The sequence below is a fragment of the Micromys minutus genome (assembly GCF_963924665.1).
Source record: "Micromys minutus genome assembly, chromosome: 11".
Classification (NCBI taxonomy): Eukaryota; Metazoa; Chordata; class Mammalia; order Rodentia; family Muridae; genus Micromys; species Micromys minutus.
In genome coordinates, this window is record NC_137980.1 from 51194826 (window position 1) to 51215140 (window position 20315).

The 20315-nt window shown below is 34.9% G+C and overlaps 1 protein-coding gene across 4 annotated transcripts in view; it reads left to right on the top strand.

The window, feature by feature from the left end:
* The window catches only part of RBM39 (RNA binding motif protein 39), a 28245-nt gene that overhangs the window by 3844 nt on the left and 4086 nt on the right, over positions 1 to 20315 (top strand). Inside the window, exons 4-13 of one of the 4 annotated variants that reach the window (XM_080925228.1) lie at positions 3115 to 3309; positions 6119 to 6184; positions 6282 to 6335; positions 8970 to 9087; positions 11057 to 11209; positions 12700 to 12837; positions 12970 to 13035; positions 14711 to 14915; positions 15206 to 15283; positions 18404 to 18454. In XM_080925228.1, coding sequence (XP_080781354.1) covers positions 3115 to 3309; positions 6119 to 6184; positions 6282 to 6335; positions 8970 to 9087; positions 11057 to 11209; positions 12700 to 12837; positions 12970 to 13035; positions 14711 to 14915; positions 15206 to 15283; positions 18404 to 18454 — 1124 coding nt within the window. The remainder of the gene's footprint in view (positions 1 to 3114; positions 3310 to 6118; positions 6185 to 6281; positions 6336 to 8969; positions 9088 to 11056; positions 11210 to 12699; positions 12838 to 12969; positions 13036 to 14710; positions 14916 to 15205; positions 15284 to 18403; positions 18455 to 20315) is intronic. The other 3 variants (XM_080925230.1, XM_080925229.1, XM_080925231.1) reach the window with 3 other exon arrangements.

The window sequence follows — 20315 nt, forward strand, 5'->3', positions numbered from 1 at the left end:
CCAGCTGGATTTCTTTAGATCATATATTTAAATTGATGTTAAAAGAAAGGTCCACTTTATGGAAATTTTTTCCTTGTACATGCTTAAGTGGAAATCACTAGTAGTTTCTTACTAATCCAAAGTGGATATGGAAAATAGTTGACAGGGTTCATTTCATGGTTTGCATTTTTAATCTCTGGGTTCCCGAAAGTTTCAATTTCAGGAAGCTTTATGTAGCCAAAAGAAAACGCAGAAACGGGAATCTATCAGTTTATAAGACTTAAATTAGATATGTCTAGTGACATAGAAAAGATTTTTTTATCTTAAGTTCAAAAGGATTAGGATAAACTTGAATGCAAATTCTGCAGTATTCTTTAACATCACTTGGTCCCACTGATATCTTCAAATTGTACTCTTAATCATTAAGATCAAGCTTTTATGAGGGATTGGAGCATTAAGTGCTCAACGAAATAGTGTTGTGTTGTAGAGTCAGTTGGGTAATTTAATATATAAGTTTTATGCAGAGTTTTTCTGCATTCTTCATTTAGTAATATCTACCTTGTTCGGGATATTTTTGTCTGGTTTTAGTTAAAGTTGATTAAAATTAGGTGATTGCTTAATCATAGAGTTTTTAATTTGGTTATTTGTAGGAACATGTCATTAAAAGTAATGAACATGATATAGAAGAAAACTTAGATGAAACAAATATCTGCTCTTGTTTTAAGATAGTTTATGTCAACCTAAGGTAGATGTCATTTTTTTGTGTGGTTCATGTTACAACTATTTAATTAAAATCCATTGAATGTTGGAGATAACTACTGCTGGTAAGGTAGTAAGAATAGGAAGTGCACTGTGAGAAAGTTAGCTAAGTTTATAAACTAAGGAACTGTAATTGTGATTTGTAATACACTATTGAATCCCAGTAGTTCAATAAACTTTTAACCAATTTTCTGAAGAGGTTTAAGATTTTAACACTGAGTTTGGCAAGGCCTCCAATATACTCTTAAGTATTTGAGGTTACCACTTGTGGAAGTATGTGTTACTGTAACCAGTTTTGCAGTCTCAAATCAAACTTCATTTTGTTAAGTTTTTAAAGAATCAGAAAAGGATAACAGTAAAATGGCACAGTTAAAAATATATTGGCTACTGTGGTGTCGATTATCAAATTTTGGAATAAATGACTTTTCTATTTTTTTTTCTTATTTTCCAGAATACTTTGCATTTAAAATTTAGATCTTCTTACATGGAAGAGGTCAAATCCAGTTATAGCAAAACACCTTTACAGCAGAGGCCATATAACCAAAAAGTCCAAAGGCCCAGTGGACCATTTACTTCAATGATGTTCAGTACAAAATTCCACTGCCACTAAAGACTTGGGAAAGTCCCATTTAAGTTGTAACAGGATTTGACTATTAGGGTGGAATTTATGACTATTTCTTTTAGTTGAAAAATGTTTTCTAATGCTGGAATTTGTTCTAGAGAAGTACATTAGTTTCTTGTAACAATCTTGTTTGGGCTTTTATGTGAAGATTGTATTTTCTGATATTGTAGTATGTTGTCTATTTGCCTATCTTGGGTTGCCTTCAGATGTGGGTGGGCATTTGCTTATGAAAAATCTAAGAAGACATTGAGATAAGTTAGCTCTGTTTTTTGTTTTGCTTGTTTGTTTTTGTTTTTTAACTTTTGGAGGAATAAGATTGGGGGCCTATGAGAGGTAAATAGGCAGATCAGCTCTGCAATTGGCCATCTTTGAGCAGAGCAAACTTACTGTCCTTTTTTCCTGGGGAATGGAATTTTAACCGTATCCCCTAATTGGAAGTAACGTATGTAGGACCTACGGTTGAATTCTTTATCCTAAGAAATAGTGTCAGGGTTTGAAACATCAAAGTTGGAATGTTCATTGTTGCCCTTCCTGAGCATTGGAGTTGCTTTGACTACTATATAAATAATGAGTGTAGCCTAATTTTCTGTCGTGTGCTACCTAGCATATTTCTGACAGTCAGGTGGATTATCTTGAAATTTTAGACAAAGTTTCTGCCTCCTTGGAAAGCTCTACATCTCCTTGTGATTGGAGTGTGGGTTTCAAGATTCCAGAAGGTGGGTGTCTTCATTTTCTATTTTCAATGCACTCTAAGATGACCTGCTTACAGGTTCTCTGAGGCACACCTCAGTTGTTCTTGTGCTAACTTTGCTTTGATACAAATTAAATAGCTCATTAATTTTCCTAATGATGTAGAGTTGTCAAAATGTTCAGATCTCAAACCACTTAATGGACATTTTGGTGGATTAAACCTATTTTGAAATGTCTTTCAGTTTACATTGAAATATCTGAAGGCACCTCTAATTTGGGTGATGACAGAGGTACAGATTTCAAGGTTCAATTGTTAAACCAGTGGGTGAAATACTGTGAGGAACCCAGAAATGAGTGGAAAGAGAATTGACTGGTTTTTTTTTTGTTTTTTGTTTTTACTTTCCAAGGAAGGTCAAAAAACAAGCTTAAAAGGGGCATTTTCAATTTCATTATAGCTTTTAGTGGTTACCGTTAAAATCTCAGCTTGTGAAAGTGAATTTTACTGCATTCTTAAGATCCTTTATTCTTGTAATTTTGCCCATGAAAACCAAAATGATAGGCATATTGTGTTTGGAAAGTGTAAAACATTCTTACATGTATACTGTATCAAAATTGACTTAAACTAAATTATTAATGGAAAAATACTAATGTGACAATTACTATTTGATGTGAACATGCTGTAATTTAGCCTAGAGATTACCATTAATAGTAGTTGGTCTGTTACGTAAATGGCAGTTAAACTTGAATTTGTTTCAAGTTCAGGCTTGGTTTTCTACTTACCAGCAAGTCCTGTTTCTTCTTTCAAGCTGTAGCTGCCTCAGGAGATCATTGCAAATTCTTCTTAATCCGGCCTCTCAGTTCTTTTAACTATTTTCAGTTAACATGAAGCAAAGGTTGGGGTGCTAAGTTCCATACTTAAGGAATTGTTTTCCCTAAAGTATGATATTTGTACCATTGGACAGTGGTAAAAATACGTTAACAAAAGAATAAATATTTTGACCATAGAAGGAACTATATATTGGTTAGTATTTAAACCAGCATGTAATGGTACTTTTCCCCCCCAGGAGAAAAAAAAGCAAGAGCAGAAGTCGTAGTCATGAGAGAAAAAGAAGCAAAAGTAAAGAACGGAAACGAAGTAGAGATAGAGAAAGGAAAAAGAGCAAAAGCCGAGAGCGGAAACGAAGTAGAAGCAAAGAAAGGAGACGAAGCCGTTCACGAAGTCGAGATAGAAGATTCCGAGGCCGCTACAGAAGTCCCTAGTATGTAATTGTTATTAGGACTGTTGTTACATGTGTTTGCATAGCAATTTACCTGAAGGTATAAGAATAAATGGAATCCTTAATTAAATTAAGGATAATGACATTGAAGCTAGTAAGGAAAAAAAAACACAGTATTTTGACTCATAAATAAAATTTACAACCTACCAGCCTTTTTTCTTTACAAGCTAGAAATTGTATGGCAGTCCAGATTAAAACAGCACTCCAGTGCTTGATAGAGAAAGCCTAAAGTTTGTGAACTGTAAAGTACAGATACATAAATCAGTAACTAGAAAACCTTATGTGTAGCTGTAGCTAGATGAAATTCATATCAATTTTTTGGCTCCTTACATCCTGTAAGGTTTTAGAGTAAACTGTGCTTTGTTGATGAAGTTCCTGGAATTAATATGCTTTTATGTAATCAAGTGTAGGATTTATAACAGGTGTTAAAAAAAATGTATCTGGCCATGGTGTCCCATGCATTTAGGAGCCAGAGGCACTTAAATGTAGAAGTTCAAGGAGAGCCAGGGGGACACAGGAATTCTGCCTTGAAAAAAAATTTTTTTTAACCCGTATTAAGAGCTTTGGAAAGAAACTGCATGTTTAAGCAAGGATTAAAACAAGTACAATTCTTGATGTTTAACTAAGTCCTTAGTCCTTAATTCTTAACTAACTATATCTTTAAGATTGTGTTGGGCCAGGTGCCAATTAGTACAGATTTTATCTTGGGCCAAAAGCATTGAATAAAAGTATTAGATACAACCCTCCAACTCCCCCAACTCCCGCACCTGGGATGGGGTCAGTAGCATTACAGGAGCCATTTTGGGAACTGAATTGGAGACATTATTTCCCTTAACCAATGTGTTTATAAGACTTATATAGTTCAGAATTGATTTTAAAGATGGTCAAGTGAATCATGAATCAGCTTCTGATATTTTGTTAAGGAATATTCTTGGCTTTAACTAGTAATAAAAGAGTTATTGTGAACAAACTACCCATCATATATATTGGTATCAATTGAAGGTATTTTGAGTTTGGATTCTAGATTGTTTATTTATGGTATAGTATGTACCTGAGTCTGGATGTGCCTCTGTGTTTTTTATGTTTGTTAGTTGCTTTTTTTATAGACTTCACATGCTGATAATAGCAACACAATACCATTTTTATTTTTTTCACTCTGGAGCAGAGGAACAAAGGGCCTTGTGCTTATAGGCAAGCACTCTACCACTGATACTGTATGATACTATTTTTAATTCTTAATTATAAATTAGGACTTTTTTATTTTTGTTTTTGTTTTTTTGTTCATCTCATCAAGATTTACATTCAAGATTGTAGGTTTTCTTACTAGGATGAACCAAAAAGGGGACAGATAGCTTTCAAAATCATGATACTATTTTGGAGAAGCTATTATTTATGTCTGCCTACTAAAGTGACTTGATTTAAATAGTTCTTGGTCTGAATTGAACTTTGTGGTGGTTATTATCTAGGTGGTTTTATAATCAAATGGAGAAAAATAGTGGGGCTGGCAGAGACAGATCTTTGTGAATTCAAGGCCAGCTTCAACAAGGCTAAATCTTCTTATAGTGCCACTCCCAGGGCCAAGCATATGCAAACCATCATACACCTCGTTTACTATTTTTCAAATATTGGTGTTGGGCTATGGATCAGGTACATTCTAGAACTGAAACTAATCATTGAATTATAAAAGTCTTATTACTGAGTGAATTAGTTTTACATATCTATAATATTTTTTAAAATACACAATACAGTACCATGAATGTTCTGTTAAGGATTACTACATGGGGGATGGAGATAATGGCTCAGAGGTTAAGAGCAGTGACTGCTCTTCCAGAGGTCCTGAGTTCAATTCCCAGCAACCACATGAAGGCTCACAACCATCTGCCATGGGATTCCATGCCCTCTTCTTAATGTCTGAAGACAGTTACAATGTACTCACATACATAAAGTTAGTGTTAAAAAAAAGAGAATTAGTATATGGAAGGTTGCCAAGGTGGCACACACATTTGATTCCAGCACTAGTAAGACAGGATCTTTGTGAGTTCCAAGCCAATAAGGAAGACAGATCCTGTGTTCTGTCAAAAAAGAGCTGGGTGCTTGTGGTAGCCCACACCTTTAATAACAATATTCAGAAGGCAGAGTCAGGTGAAGTCTCAGATTCTGGTCTATAGTGAGTTCCACCACAGCCAGGTCTGTACCCTGTCTTGACAAGGGTGTAGGAGTGAGGGAAGGGAAGAAAAAGATGAGGAACGGGACTCAGGCCTGTAACACTGGAATCTCACTTTGAGGCAGGAGTAATGAGAGATTAAGATTATTTGCTACACAGTTCAAGCCAGGCTTGTCTGGATTTCATGAGACCTGGTGTCAAAGGTTAGGGTTAAGGTTGTATGTACATGTTTCCCCTACACCGTGTATATACAAATTAAGTTCACACTTTTTAAAGAATTACATACTAAATCAGTGTTGGGATGATAGTACAGAGGCAATTGATTTTACTCCAGAAGACTCATGTTTATAATTATATGATTGAAAATAGATGTGATGCAATTTTTAAAAAAATTTTTGAGGCTGTATCTTTTGTTCTTGGCACCTTTAACCTGGTCCAGGATAGAAAAACAGGGCTACAGGTCTGGGATAAAGTTATGATTTTTCTAAGTTCCGTTGTTTCCTCTATATAATTGAGGTAGAAAAGAAGCAGCCTAAACAGTGTTAGACTTATTGGGGAGCCCATGAACTTGATCTTAACAACACACCCTAAACCTGTAACTAGTGTAATTTTGTGTTTTCTTTTTAGCTCCGGACCAAAATTTAACAGTGCCATCCGAGGAAAGATTGGGTTGCCTCATAGCATCAAATTAAGGTTTTTAAACATACTTCTGAATTGTTTTAATTGTATTTCAAAGAACTGATATAATTGTACCTGTCTGGATAACTTGTGATACTTTTTAATTTTGCAGCAGAAGACGTTCCAGAAGCAAAAGTCCATTCAGGAAAGACAAGAGCCCTGTGAGGTAACTGTTGGTTCTTTTTTTCCTCCTGTATTACATAAAGAGGTTTGTAGTGGCAGTTAACCTGATAATTTTAAGTAGGCTTCATTCCATATGGCTTTATTTAGTAGTAATATTTGAAATATGAAATGTTTACTCAGCTAAATAAAACAAGTTTTACTACTTTGCAGTGTCATGAAAAAATACATTGTAGCTTATATACCAGAATCTAATGGAATCTAATAATTATATCTATTCATGGAGGTTTCCTCAATTTAGTAAATTTCCAACTGCTGAGCTATAGAAATGGTTCAGAGGCTAGGGGCACTGACTGCTCTTCAGAGGTTCTGAGTTCGATCAATTCCCAACAACCACATGGTGGCTCACAACCATCCCTAATGGGATCTGATGTCCTCCTTTGTTGTGTCTGAGGACAGCTACAATGTATTTATATATAATAAATATAAAAAGATTCCAGCTGTATAATGCATAATTTTGCTTCAGAGCACAATTTGTCATCTGCTATCATGTGTTACTAACCTGGTTGACTTTTAATAGCATATTTTTAAATTTACTTACATTTCTTATTAATAATTATTTATTTTTATGAGTACACTGTAGCTGTCTTCATGCACACCAGAGAAAAGCATCAGATCCTATTACAGATGGGTTTGAGCCACCTTGTGCTTGCTGGGAATTGAACTCGGGACCCCTGGAAGTGCTTTTAACCAGAGCCATCTCTCTACCCCAACTACTATTTTTTAAGGCAGGATATCCCTTTGAAGCCATAGGCACCTTGGAACATTCCATATGGCTAATACCTTCAATTCCACTTGCTTGTGTCACTATGCCCATCTATTTAAAAAAAGACTATTTTATGTTCCAGGAGTGGTTGTTGCCAGGTATGTTTATGTAGTATGTCATGCTTGGTGCTGTTCAAGGCCATAAGAAGGGTTACATTTCCTGGAATTGAAGTGAACAAATAATTCCAAACAGAATTAGGGTGCTGGCAACTGAATCCCTAGTCATTGGTAAGTGCAGCCAGTCCACTAATTGTTAAATTTGTTAATAGATATATTCTAATCATAAAATTCTTAGATGTGATAAATTTTCATGAAGATAAGCCCTTGCTTTGCTACAGAACTAAATTCTCAAGCTCTGTGTAACAGTTTTAGTCATTGAAATAATGTCAATCAAATTGGAATCCTCCCAGGAACTATATATACTTCCTGGGTTTCATTCTCACATTGATAATTTTTAGTTTTCAAATTTAGTTGCATATTTTGTTTTCTGGATTTTTTTAGGTATGGTGGTATTCATTATACAAGTTCTGTTTACTTCTGGAATTTGTCTTTAAATTGTAAAGGTTTCTGATTCTCTTTTTAAAATATGTATTTAATATATGTGAGTACACTGTAGCTGTCTTCAGATACGCCAGAAGAGGGCATCAGATCCCATTACAGATGGATGTGAGCCACCCTGTGGTTGCTGGGATTTGAAATCAGGACCTCTGGAAAAGCACTTAGTGCTCTTAATTACCGAGCCATCCAACCAGAACCTGATTGGTCTGGAGGAATTACCTACCGCTTCAGAGATTTATGGACAGTTGTTTTATCCTACATAGTGTAACTAGCAGAAATATTTTTCAATTAGTTGTCTCAAAGGAATTAGACTTTTTATTGTGGATATTTTGTATAGGTTTAAGTACAATTGTACTTGAAAAAATTGATAACTAATTGAAATTTACTTTTAAATTAATGGGGTTTTTTGCATGTATTAATTATGTATACTGTGTGCTTACTGGTTTCTGAAGGTCCGAAGAGAAATAACCTGGAACTGGGTAGTGATTCACATTATGCATGCTGGGGATAGAACATAGCCTATACATGGCCACAGGTGCCCTTACATGCTGGCTCATGTCTTTAGCCTTTTGCTTATATTTTTACTGATGTATATACATTAAAACTTACTTAGGTATAGATCATTTACAGAATGTTTGGTGTGGGCCTCAATTCCCAGAAGACCACAAATTTGATATGTCCAGCAGTGATATAAAAGTGCTTTCCTTATTGGTTTTACGTTGGGTTTTAATGCCCACAACTGCATAGGATCATGCAGGTCTGTAATCCCATAACCTGAGCAAAATAAAAAAGTTTAAGATAAGGGAGATGACTTGTGATTATTAGCACTTGACTGTTAAAGAAACCTTTGTTTAATTTTCAGCAGTTTTATAGTCATCTATTTGTAATTGAAGTTTTGAGGCTTCTGACCTTCATGAGCTTGGAATGATTGAGAGTAACTTATATATGCTCAGGAATGTACTAGAGTCTTGTGCCCTAAATAAATTCGTGCACATTCAATGAATGTTTGTATACATACATGTGTATGTCCTAGAACCTTTGTGATTTAAAAAGGAGTTTCATCTGGGTTCTGGTGGTAGGCAACTTTCCCAGCACTTTTGGTTTGAAAGAGGTAAGTGGCCCTCTGAGTTTGCTTGCCTGGTCTACAGAGAGAGTTCCATTACTGCTAACGTTATGCAGAGAAACAGTCATGGAAAATAATAAAACAACACATGAGAACAACCATGATACATTAATCCCTGTGTCAAAATAAAAAATATTGCGAAGTTAATTTCATGTTGTTGTTTTTTTTTTTAAGGGAACCTATTGATAATCTCACTCCTGAGGAAAGGGATGCAAGGACAGTTTTCTGCATGCAACTGGCAGCAAGAATTCGACCAAGAGATTTGGAAGAGTTTTTCTCTACAGTAGGAAAGGTAACTGGTCAAATTTAAAAAACAAAGTTGGTTAGAAGTGTTTTTCAGTAATTTTCACTATGGTTGTGGTTACGTGCAACTTAAATATCATAACATGGATTATCACTGGCTTCAAGGATAGACAGGGCTACATAGAGTTGAGTCCAAAAATATGCAGTGCTCAGTGGAAGCCTTTAAACACAACTTTCAGGAGGCATAGGCAGGCTGATTTCTTGAGTTTGAGGCTCAGAGAAACCCTGTCTCAAAAAAAGTAAGGAATAAACAAAAACCCTTTTTCCTCAAAGAGAATCAAAGCCTATTGTGTATTTGGCACAATAGGGTTGCAGGTAAAAATCTTTACTTCCCAATAATTATTTCTTATACTCACGTATAGATATGTTCTGCTGAGTTTACATATTGGTCTTTGTATGTGTATAGTCAGGTCTGACCACTTAGTATTAGAAAATTAACAAGGTTATCCATTATGTTTTTTGCTTTTGCCATTGTGTTGTTGATACTCTGTGATTGCCGCTTCCATGTCATACATAGAAGACATTAAGTGTTGTGTTCATCTATATTTTCTCCTTTAGGCATCTTGTTTAAGCCACTTCCTGTACCGTGAGAAACTTGAGGGAAATGGTTTTCTGGTTAGATGCAGCTGAATTCTTTCAAATCCTATGGATTTATAATATTGTACTTGTACCATTAGCAGTAAGAACATTCCTTTGAATCAAGGATAGTGGCAATACTCAATTTTGCACATTTAATAGAAGGAGGCCAGGCAGTCATGGCACCTGCCCAGTGTTCAGGAGGCTAAAGCAAGCAGATCTACAGAGCAAGTTCAAGGACAGTCAGGAACACACAGGAAACTGTCTTAGGAAACGGTAGTAAGAAGTCACCTATATTTAGAAGACTTATAGTTATGAAAGTCTTCAATCTGGTCTTGTTTTGTTTTTTTCTAGCCAACTCTTGCTTACCCACTGTGTTGCTTCAGATCCTGTTGCTTATTTATCATATAAAAATAATTGGTCTTTTATGGTTTAAAGTATGATTATATTGCGTGTATTAAAATGAAGAGTTTATATGTAAAAAGGTGAAAATTCTAGCACTGTCTTTACTACAATGGCTTTTGAGATTAAGGTATGCATGCAGTAAGGTATGCTTGCAATTTGAGGTTTAGAGCCTGTCAGAATAACATTTTTGACTATTTTGTACTAAAGTACTTAATTATAGGCTGATATTTCTACTTTTACAGTCCACGATTAGAGTATTGAACAGCTAAAGTCCTGTCATACAATTTTATTATTTCCTCAGAAGACAATCTAATAATTTATCTCAGTTATTTTAGGAGAAAGTTTTAGGTGGATAATACAATCCTAGAACGTAGAAACCCTTAGAAATAATCATCTACTTATGACCAATTAAGACCACCTGGGTCTATAACCTTTTTCAGCTCCATCTTCATTCTCTGGCATGTCCTTTCCCTTTGCTAGCTTTTGTTGTTGTTTTCATCTACCTTTCTTATCCAATGCTAGGCTGTACCCACCTAGTTGCATAGTGACATCATCCTATAAAATACTGAGTTGTTTGTTTTGTAAAGTTTCTTTGTGTAGCCATGGCTTTCCTAGAACTTGGCTCTGTAAAGGAGACTGGACTATGCTTAGGAGTAAAAGGGATGTACCACCATGGACACCTATGGAGTCTCAGTGTGTGATACATGCTGGCCTGAAACTCAGATCTATTCCTGCCTCCTTTAGTGCTTTGCCATGATTATAATGCTGGTTCTGAAATTCAGTTCTTGCAAGTCTGGAGGCAGATGGTTACAGATGTATGTAAATTTCAGGCCAGTCTAGTCTACACAATGAAGTTTAAGCCACAGGGACATGTATTGAGACAGTATCATTGGTGAAAAAGTCTGTTAAATGTTGAAATTATGTGTATTGTTTGACCTGGATTATTTGACTACAAAATGGTAATTTTTTTCTCTTAGGTTCGAGATGTGAGAATGATTTCTGATAGAAATTCAAGACGTTCCAAAGGAATTGCCTATGTGGAATTTGTTGATGTCAGTTCAGTGCCTCTAGCAATTGGATTAACTGGCCAACGAGTTTTAGGAGTGCCAATCATAGTACAGGCATCACAGGTAACTTGATTTTGAGTTTTGTCATTGAGCTGGATGTTGTAGCACATATGTAATGTAAGCTCTTAGGGTAATACCTGACAATTGCCATCAATTTGCGACAGATTATCTATACAGTAGTTAAGTTGATTTGGAGAATTAATTTTTGGCATAAGGCAAATCAACTTTTCTGTTTATATCATTGTAAATTCTGTAGAAAGTATCAGACTGAATAGCAGTTTGGACCCTTTGCTTTTTGCCTTCTCAAAACCGATACACATGGCACACAAATATATATATTGGTAAAACATTTTTTTAAGATTTAGGTATACATGGCGCTAATGTGCACCCCCATGTAAGAAGAGGGCAGCCAAAACCCCGTTATAAATGTATTGTTACCCACCATAAGTTTGCTGGGGATTGGGATCAGAACTTCTGTAAGCCAGACTCTCCCGGCCCATGACAGTGTTTATTTATTTCTTTTTAATAGATTCATTTATGTATGTATGAGTACACTGTCACTGTCTTCAGACATACTAGAAGTGGGCATCAGATTGTATTACAGATGATTGTGAACCACCATGTGGTTGCTAGGAATTGAACTTGGTACCTCTGGAAGAGTGGCCAGTACTCTTAACTGCTGAGCCTTCTCTCCATCCCTTTTTTATTTTTTAAAAATATTTATTATATATATGAGTACACTGTCAATGTCTTCAGACACACAATATAATAGGATCAGATCCCATTAGAGATGGTTGTGAGCCGTCATGTGATTACAAGGAGGTAAACCCAAGTCCTTTGGAAAAATAGCCATTGCTCCTAATCATTGAGCAATCTGTCCAGCCACATGAGAGTCTTAATATAGAAAAAATAGCAATGGTTTTACTTGGGGGAACATTTTATGTATATGATTCCATAATCTCCTTATTACTAAATTAAAACAGGGTTGTAAGTCAACAAAGGTTTGGGGATTTCTCTTAGTACTGAATATAATTACAAATATTCAGTGAATAGTTTAATTTTCTGTATTTTTTGATTCCACAATGCAAGATACTTTGTTTTATTAGTTTTATACTAATTTCATTTCTGTGTGAAATGAATTATATAATTTAGTATGTAAATATATATACTTCAAACATCATTAAAAGGGTTAAAACAAACAGATCAGCTATTATATGTTGATTGTTAAGGTCTGGGCATATATAGGTTATATGATTCGAATATTTGCATAACAAGCACACAGTCCTTTTATTGTAATGTAGTGCTATTACTTACATTCATTATATGGTATAGCTATTCTGACCATCCTTTTTCTGAACATTCTGTATGACCAGACAAACCATTCTATCCATTATTCTGTTTCACTTTTTCTAGTACAAATGTTTTCTAAAATCTTGTCTGTAGTGGTTCCTCTACTTTGATTTGGGATGGCTTCAGTTTTTGTTTAACTCTTTTGTTTTTGAATGGGTGCCTGATTAATATTATTGTTTGACATGAGTTTTAATTGTTTATAGGCAGAAAAAAACAGAGCTGCTGCAATGGCAAACAATTTACAAAAGGGAAGTGCTGGACCTATGAGGCTCTACGTGGGCTCATTACACTTTAACATAACTGAAGATATGCTTCGGGGGATCTTTGAACCTTTTGGAAGGGTAAATTTAATCCTTTATCCCCCTAACTTTCCAGATAGTTGTTTCCCTGTTAAACTGGTGGAGGGGGATTTTATAAGTAAAGCATGTTTGTAATGTGAGGGGTGTGTTTTAACTTATGCCTTTAAATTCTAGATTGAAAGTATTCAGCTCATGATGGATAGTGAAACTGGTCGATCTAAGGGATATGGATTCATTACAGTAAGTAGTTGTCTTCTGTATTTTCTAACAAGTTTGGTGTGTGGTTTATGGATATTTATAGCTCAGAATGAAGAGTTAGTGTTTTCAAGTGATTTCATTTGTAAACATGGCTATACTTGTTTTTAATTTTAATTCTCTGTATGTACTGTCTTTTGATATGTGCATATAAGTGCTGGTATTCATACAGTCTACCCTTGTTACATGTACCTGGATCTGGAGTATTTATTTTTCATTTCTTTGTTTCTCAGATTAACCATCAATATAACTTTACATATAGGTAACACTCACATCAGACTGAAGATATTTCTGCCTTCTCAGTGTTTCAGTTAAAGGCACATACTATTGTGCCAGTCTTCTTACCCACAGTCTTACCTATGAGTCCACCTTCCAAGACTGATCTTGACTTTAGCAGCCAGTCCTAGAATTCAAGCATAAGCTACCACAAGAAGCATGGTTAAAACTCTCATTCATGTTTTACAGCCATGTCCATGATTACCTTAGTAAATTATGTTTATTGTCTAATCAGGATTATCAAATTAGTGTTAGTGGGTACTTGCCTATCATAAACCAGTTTGCCCTCACAAACTCCTCTATTATTGAGTGGCTCTTGTTACCTTTTTTTTTCTTTTTTTCTTTTTCAATATATTTAGGGCACAATCTAAATACATAGTTCCAGTTCTTTAAATATAAAATCTTTTAAAGGCCCTGAATTAAATATATTTATTTGTTTATTTCTGGCACCAAGAAAATCTACATTAAAGTTTTGTGTCCTCTTGTCTGCCTTACTGGAGATGGATTTTCTGTATAGACCCGGCTGTCCTTGAACTCATTCTGTAGATCAGACTGGCCTCAAACACACGGAGATGAGACCTTTTCTCATCTCCCAAGTAAATTGATTAAACTGCAAAATTAGGCAAGACTTTTTGGGCAAGTTTTGTGGTGCTACTGAAGTGGGAAAGTAATTTTGTAGAGGAGGGGAAAGGATGTATGTAAGCCTCTGAGTGACGTGCATACAAGGCTTGTCATGAAAGTTGATGGCAGTCTACACATGTTACATATGAAAATCATGGGCACCATAAAAAAGTTACTCAGCAAAGAACCTACACAGTGAACGTAAACAAAGTCAGGGAATAGTTCCAGGGTAGAACCATTTACAGGCTGATCAGTTAGTTTCCAGGAACATTAATGTGAGGTTTTTCTTTTTCTTTTTTCCAATAAACTTGATTATACTGCTTATCACATTAAAACAAAGGTTTCTTTCATTTCCCCCCTCCAGGGCTTTGAACATGTATGTATTTTTTTCTTTTAAGATTTATTTATTATATTTATAAGAGAGTACTCTGTAGCTGTCTCCAGTCACACCAGAAATGGTCATTAGATTCTAGATGGTTGTGAGCCACCATGTGGTTGCTGAGAATTGAACTCAGTACCTCTGTAAGAGCAGTCAGTCCTCTTAACCACTGAGCCATCTCTTGAGCCCACCAAATGTCATGACACTTTACAAATTCAAAAAGGTTCCAAAACATGTTCATTAAGCTCATATCTTTATTTGCAAAATTATTGGTCTAATTTTATAATATGCTGGGTTTTTTATTTTTTGCACTTTCTCTGTATCTATTATATCTATGTTGTAAATAACGTACTAATCAGTTAATATTCCTGTTGTCTGTTCTAGTTTTCTGACTCAGAGTGTGCCAAAAAGGCTTTGGAACAGCTTAATGGATTTGAGTTAGCTGGGAGACCAATGAAAGTTGGTCATGTTACTGAACGAACTGATGCTTCTAGTGCGAGTTCATTTTTGGACAGTGATGAACTTGAAAGGACTGGAATTGACTTGGGAACAACAGGTCGTCTCCAGTTAATGGCAAGACTTGCAGAGGGTAAGTCTTCAATAGAGTTAGTGATTTATCATAGGTAGAGTTGTGAAATGGAAATGTAGCCATGCAAACTACACAATTGTTAAATTTTGGACGTAGTTTTTACATATAGGAGTACATCCCAATCTTTACCAGTGACTTTTTTTTTTTTTATTTATCCTTACGGTGGCAGGAAGTTCTGTTAGTGCAGAGCCATTTTGTAGGCAACTCTGATTTGACCACATGAATTCCAGAATTTGGTTTCTCTTTGCTGTTAACATAGTATAATAACTTGAAGATTGATTCTTTTACAGGCACAGGTTTGCAGATTCCACCAGCAGCTCAACAAGCTTTACAAATGAGTGGCTCTTTGGCATTTGGTGCTGTGGCAGGTAGGAATTGAATCTTTTCTAATTTGAAATCAATGTATTTTCATCTAATTCGAAAATATGCCAAATTTTTTTTACATTTCAAAGGACTAACTGAGAATTCAATTCATTAAGTACTTCTAGCATCTTAATGATTGTAAAGAGTAGTTTTAGTATATCTATTTGTATAAGGCTATTCAGAGCCCCCTGAGAGATTGTAGAAATATCTTAAGTGTAGTTAAATTGTTACTAGAAGTAGTTAGAAAAAGACACTGATCTCTTGGTAAAATTAAGTTTTGCTTAAACATTTACAGTACCATTAATACAATGAAAACTATTTACTGGTTTTTTTTGTTCTGTTTTGTTTTTATGCTACAGTGCCTTGACATAAGCAACTTAAGGCCTCTAATTTTGCCCAGTTACGTTCCTAGAATTTATGTGCCTGCAACCATCTAAACTCCAGTACTTCCATGGCTAAGTTTTTCTTCGACCTCTGTAGACCACAGGCACACATACTACACAGATATATGCAGACAAAAGTCTTAACACAAATTTCCTAAATCTTCTGTGAGCTTACTTTATATTTGATTTGTTATGCGTGTCATAATTAGAACTGTACATAATACATACAGGCTACATTTCAGTAAGGCATGATGGTGAGGAACCTGTAATACCAACTGAATGGTCTACAGCATGAGAGTTCTAAAATATGTATTGTTCTGCAAATGTCCATAACTTCTAACCTTTCTCAAAGGTGATACACCTTGTGAGATTTTAGACTGTTAAAGACCTGTGTGCTTGTTAAAGCATATTTACAGCATATGTTCTGAGAACAATGCCACCACAAATTATGAGGGGGAAAGTAACCATTGAGGCATTTCTGCAAGTAACCTGTCTTAAGCACAACACAAGTATCTGTTATTTGTGTTTCTGCTTGTTACTTTTTTAAACATTAGCTGTTACTGTTGGTTGGTGGTTATTTACATTGAATCAGTATTCCCAGCATTGTGCTGTGAATGTTGACCTGCTATAGCCTGCTGGGCATGGTTGCTTCTAGAAGATTTCAGTTACCCACAAGCACCAGGATTAGCTCTTACTACTTGTTACTCTAGTTGCAGCGACTCTCCCACCCTCTCATGGACTGTACACAGAACTACACATGTGACTTAACACTCAGATCAGCACATTTATAAATATCAGATTAAAAATTATTATTTAAAAAAGTAATGTTCCAGCCTCTGTTGGTGTATATGTTTAATCTCAGCACTTTGGAGGCCAGCAGGGTGATCTGAATTTGTGGCCAATCCTGGTCTACAGAACAAGTTTTAGGACAGCCAAGATAACAAAGAAAAACCTGTCTTGGAAAACAATAAAGTGAAAATAATCAGATGATTGTAGTCAGTGTGATCTACATAGTGAGCTCTAGGCTCTCCTAAACTATATTTAGAGAAACTTTGTCTGGAAAAATAAATGATTAATTAACTTGTTGTTTCTCTTCATTCAAGGTCAAAATTTTATATAGGAAAATAGTTGCAGATTTTCTACTTGAGCAAACAATCTCTCCCTTTCATAATGCTGCCGTCCTTTAATAAAGTTTCTCATGTAGGAACTTTAAATGATGGCTCATGGGGTAAGGACACTGGCTGTGCTTGCAGGGGTCAAGATTTTTTAATGGAGATACCTGGAAATACTTTTCTTATGCCTCTGCCCATGTCCAGAGGTCAGAGAAGAATGTGTTGTGTTGATGTATCCTCCTATCATATTTAGAATATGTTCCATATGTAGGACAGCAAGCCTGTCTGTATGTATACTGTCATTATATCCAGATTCTCATACTGAGGTAGGATGTTTATTGGACATCCCTTATCATCCTTAGTTTTGTTCTGAATTTAGTAACTCAGAGCAATCCTCTTCCCTCATCCTTTTGTCTCAACTTCCCATTTGCTGACTTTTTAAGGAAGAATAGATTTAGATTCATATAGCCCAAGCCCTTGTAATACCTCATGCAGCTGACTCAGGCATTCTATATTTCTAGAGGGCTAGAATTTGAGCAGTGTGCCCCAACACCCTCAGACAAAGCACTGTTCTAATACACTTTTATATACAGTTTGTTCTTTGCTTCATAATACATATTTGAAAAACCTAAAATTATTTTTTAAAGTAAAATTTGATTTGTACTTAATAGCATAAATCTCCTATGTGAATAATTTATTACTTATTAAATGTGAAAAAGAAATTGTATTTAAAGTTATACACACTGGTTTTAAGATATTGATGTCAATTTTTAGCCCAGAGTGCACAACAGTTTCAAGCCAGTAAATTAAGATTTCTTTATTAATGAAATTAATAAAATTACATTGATTATGTTTATTAAATTCAATCATTTTGAAGCAGTGCAGGATTTTGTTTTTTGTTAGTTTGAAAAAGTACTCCCTATGATTTATCCCTGACTATTCTAAAATTCCCTATATAAATCAGGCAGATTGGCCTCAATGAAAGGCATTTCCTGCCACAGCCACACTATAGCTATGATTAAAGGCTTGGGCCACACCTATTTGTGCATTAATTTTTTTCCGAGCTCATTCAAATTTCTTTACATGTCTGATGTGTTTAATATGCTTTTCTATATAGAAACACAAATTTTTATAATAGTGAGAAAATAACATTGTTCAAATTGTGAGCCTTTTATACAAATTGACAAGTTGAAGCTGAGAACCTCTTTAATATGTTTCAATTTTACAGTTTTAATACAAGCTTCTGAAATACTGAATTTTTATTGCCATCAATAAATAATCTTATTTCCCAAGTACTTGGAATTGAATTCTCAATCAGGGTTTTTCACATATTTTCTGACTGGTTAGCTCCTTTTTCCCCATTTCCCATTATTTCTTGCTGCAATATTATAATGGAACACCATATAATATAGGGAAGACTGTATTAGGGATAGAGTAATACTTTTCTAGCATATGAGGAAACTGAAGGTCCCAAATCCTTGTCAATGAGGAATGGGGAATGAGGTTTTGCTGCCAGGTGTTACTAATTTGATTTAAGCAAACCCTGCTGTTGAAGTCCTCTTTTATTAATACTTTCCTGACATTTACCCTGTTAGTTGAGGCTCTTCATTGTTCCTGCACTGAGCTGTAGAATTCTCTTTTGTTATAGATTTGCAAACACGACTTTCCCAACAGACCGAAGGTGAGTTATAGTTTGGTCCTTTTTTTCTTTAAAATATAACTAAATATATGGAAATGTAATTTATTATCATTTTCATATAGGTTTGCCATTTATTGTAACCATGGTACATTAATAGTCAAAGAAGATAAAGGTATCGATGGTTAATGTTTATTGTGGATTGCTAGAACTTTTCACTCACAGCCTTATTTGTTTGATTCCTGTAGAGGACTGGCTTAACCCACTGTCCTTGACACTTGAAAAAGTAAGACTCAGAACTCAGTCTTGTTTTTTTTTTTCATTGTTGTATCTAACTTTAAGGTTTATATAAAAGTATAATTTAAGGGCTGGAGAGAGTTTAAAGAGGTGGAATAGCACTGACCACTATTGCAGAGGGTCTCATTTCATTACTCAGCATCCACATGGGCCTCTGAATGAGTTACAATGGGATTGTATTTCCTCTTCTAATGTGCATGAAAAGAGTGCATTTATGTACATAAAATATGAATAAGCCTTTTTAGGCTTATTTCAGTTTAGAATTAAATGTACATTACATTTTTGATACATGTTTTACTGTTTGGTTTGGACTTGCCTATATTATCATGCCAAGCATAGGGTTATGAATTGTTCTATGCATCATGAAATCATGGCTATGTATGTGGCCATTAGGCCATGATTTCATGTATGAAATCTACCAAGATAGCAAAAAGCATTTTACTGCTTCAATTTGCTGTCAACTGTATAGGAAACTGTTTATTGGTTTCCTTTTTTTTCTTTTTTCTTTTTTTTTTTTTTTTGTACTTTAAATTCTGTGTCGAAATTTGTCAGTTTTTGGTGATAATTAAATGTATTTTAAGTAATGCAACATTTGTACTGCTCTTTGTGAATGACTATCAAAACTGAAAGTGAAAGTCTTCATTACTTTTTTGTTTGGTCTTCAGTACTCATGATCAGTCAATAGTACCCCTCAGTTGTTTTCTAAAAACTTTTTAGTTCTGTATACCTGTTTTGGTTTTAAGACAGGGTCTCACTGTGTAGCTTTTGGCTACATTATAGAATTGGTCTGGACCTCAGATCTGCTTATTTTGGCTTTTGTTGCCTTCCCTGTTTAGTTATAAGAATGAGACTGATGTTTTTGGTTATACTTTCGTTATATTTCTTAAGTAGTCCTTTAATTTCCTGGGTAGCTAGCTGGAGCTGCTTACTAGATCTTAGATTATGTCAAGTTATACTTGTTTATAGGAGGACATACAAGAAAAAGGCTTCTCAAATTTCTCAAAGTAAAATGGCCATATCGTCAAAGAAAAGTGCTTGCAATTCTATGAGAATAATCTTTAATGTGTTATTTTATGAATACCTTTGTTCAGTGAAATTTGCCTGATACCTCCTTAGGTGTTTATTTCAATTATCTCGATTTCTTAATGCATTATTTTATCCATAGCTGTATATTGTTATGCATTGGAATGGGATTTTGTCAGATAATATGATTACGGTGAGTTCTATAACACCTGATAAAATACCTTTGATAATTTCTGAAAATTGGAATGACATGAGACACTGTCTCAGCAGCATAAAAACAAAACAGAAAGAACACCAAATAAAAACCATTGCATCATCTCACTTGGAAAAGTGGTTTACTATTGACATAATTTCCTTTAAGGTTGAATGTTACTACATTAAGAATTTTCACATTACAGTAGTAGAATTGTTGATAAGCTGCTATTTTCACTTAAAATATTACTTTATTATGAAATCTTTTTCCTTGGATACTTGATCTTTTTAAATGCTCATTAAGTTTAGTTTCATGTATTGAAAAGAAAGTTTTGCCAGAGAAGAGTGGTCTTTGGTTTAAAGCACTTTAGTCTTTAGATTTTTGACCAAGGTT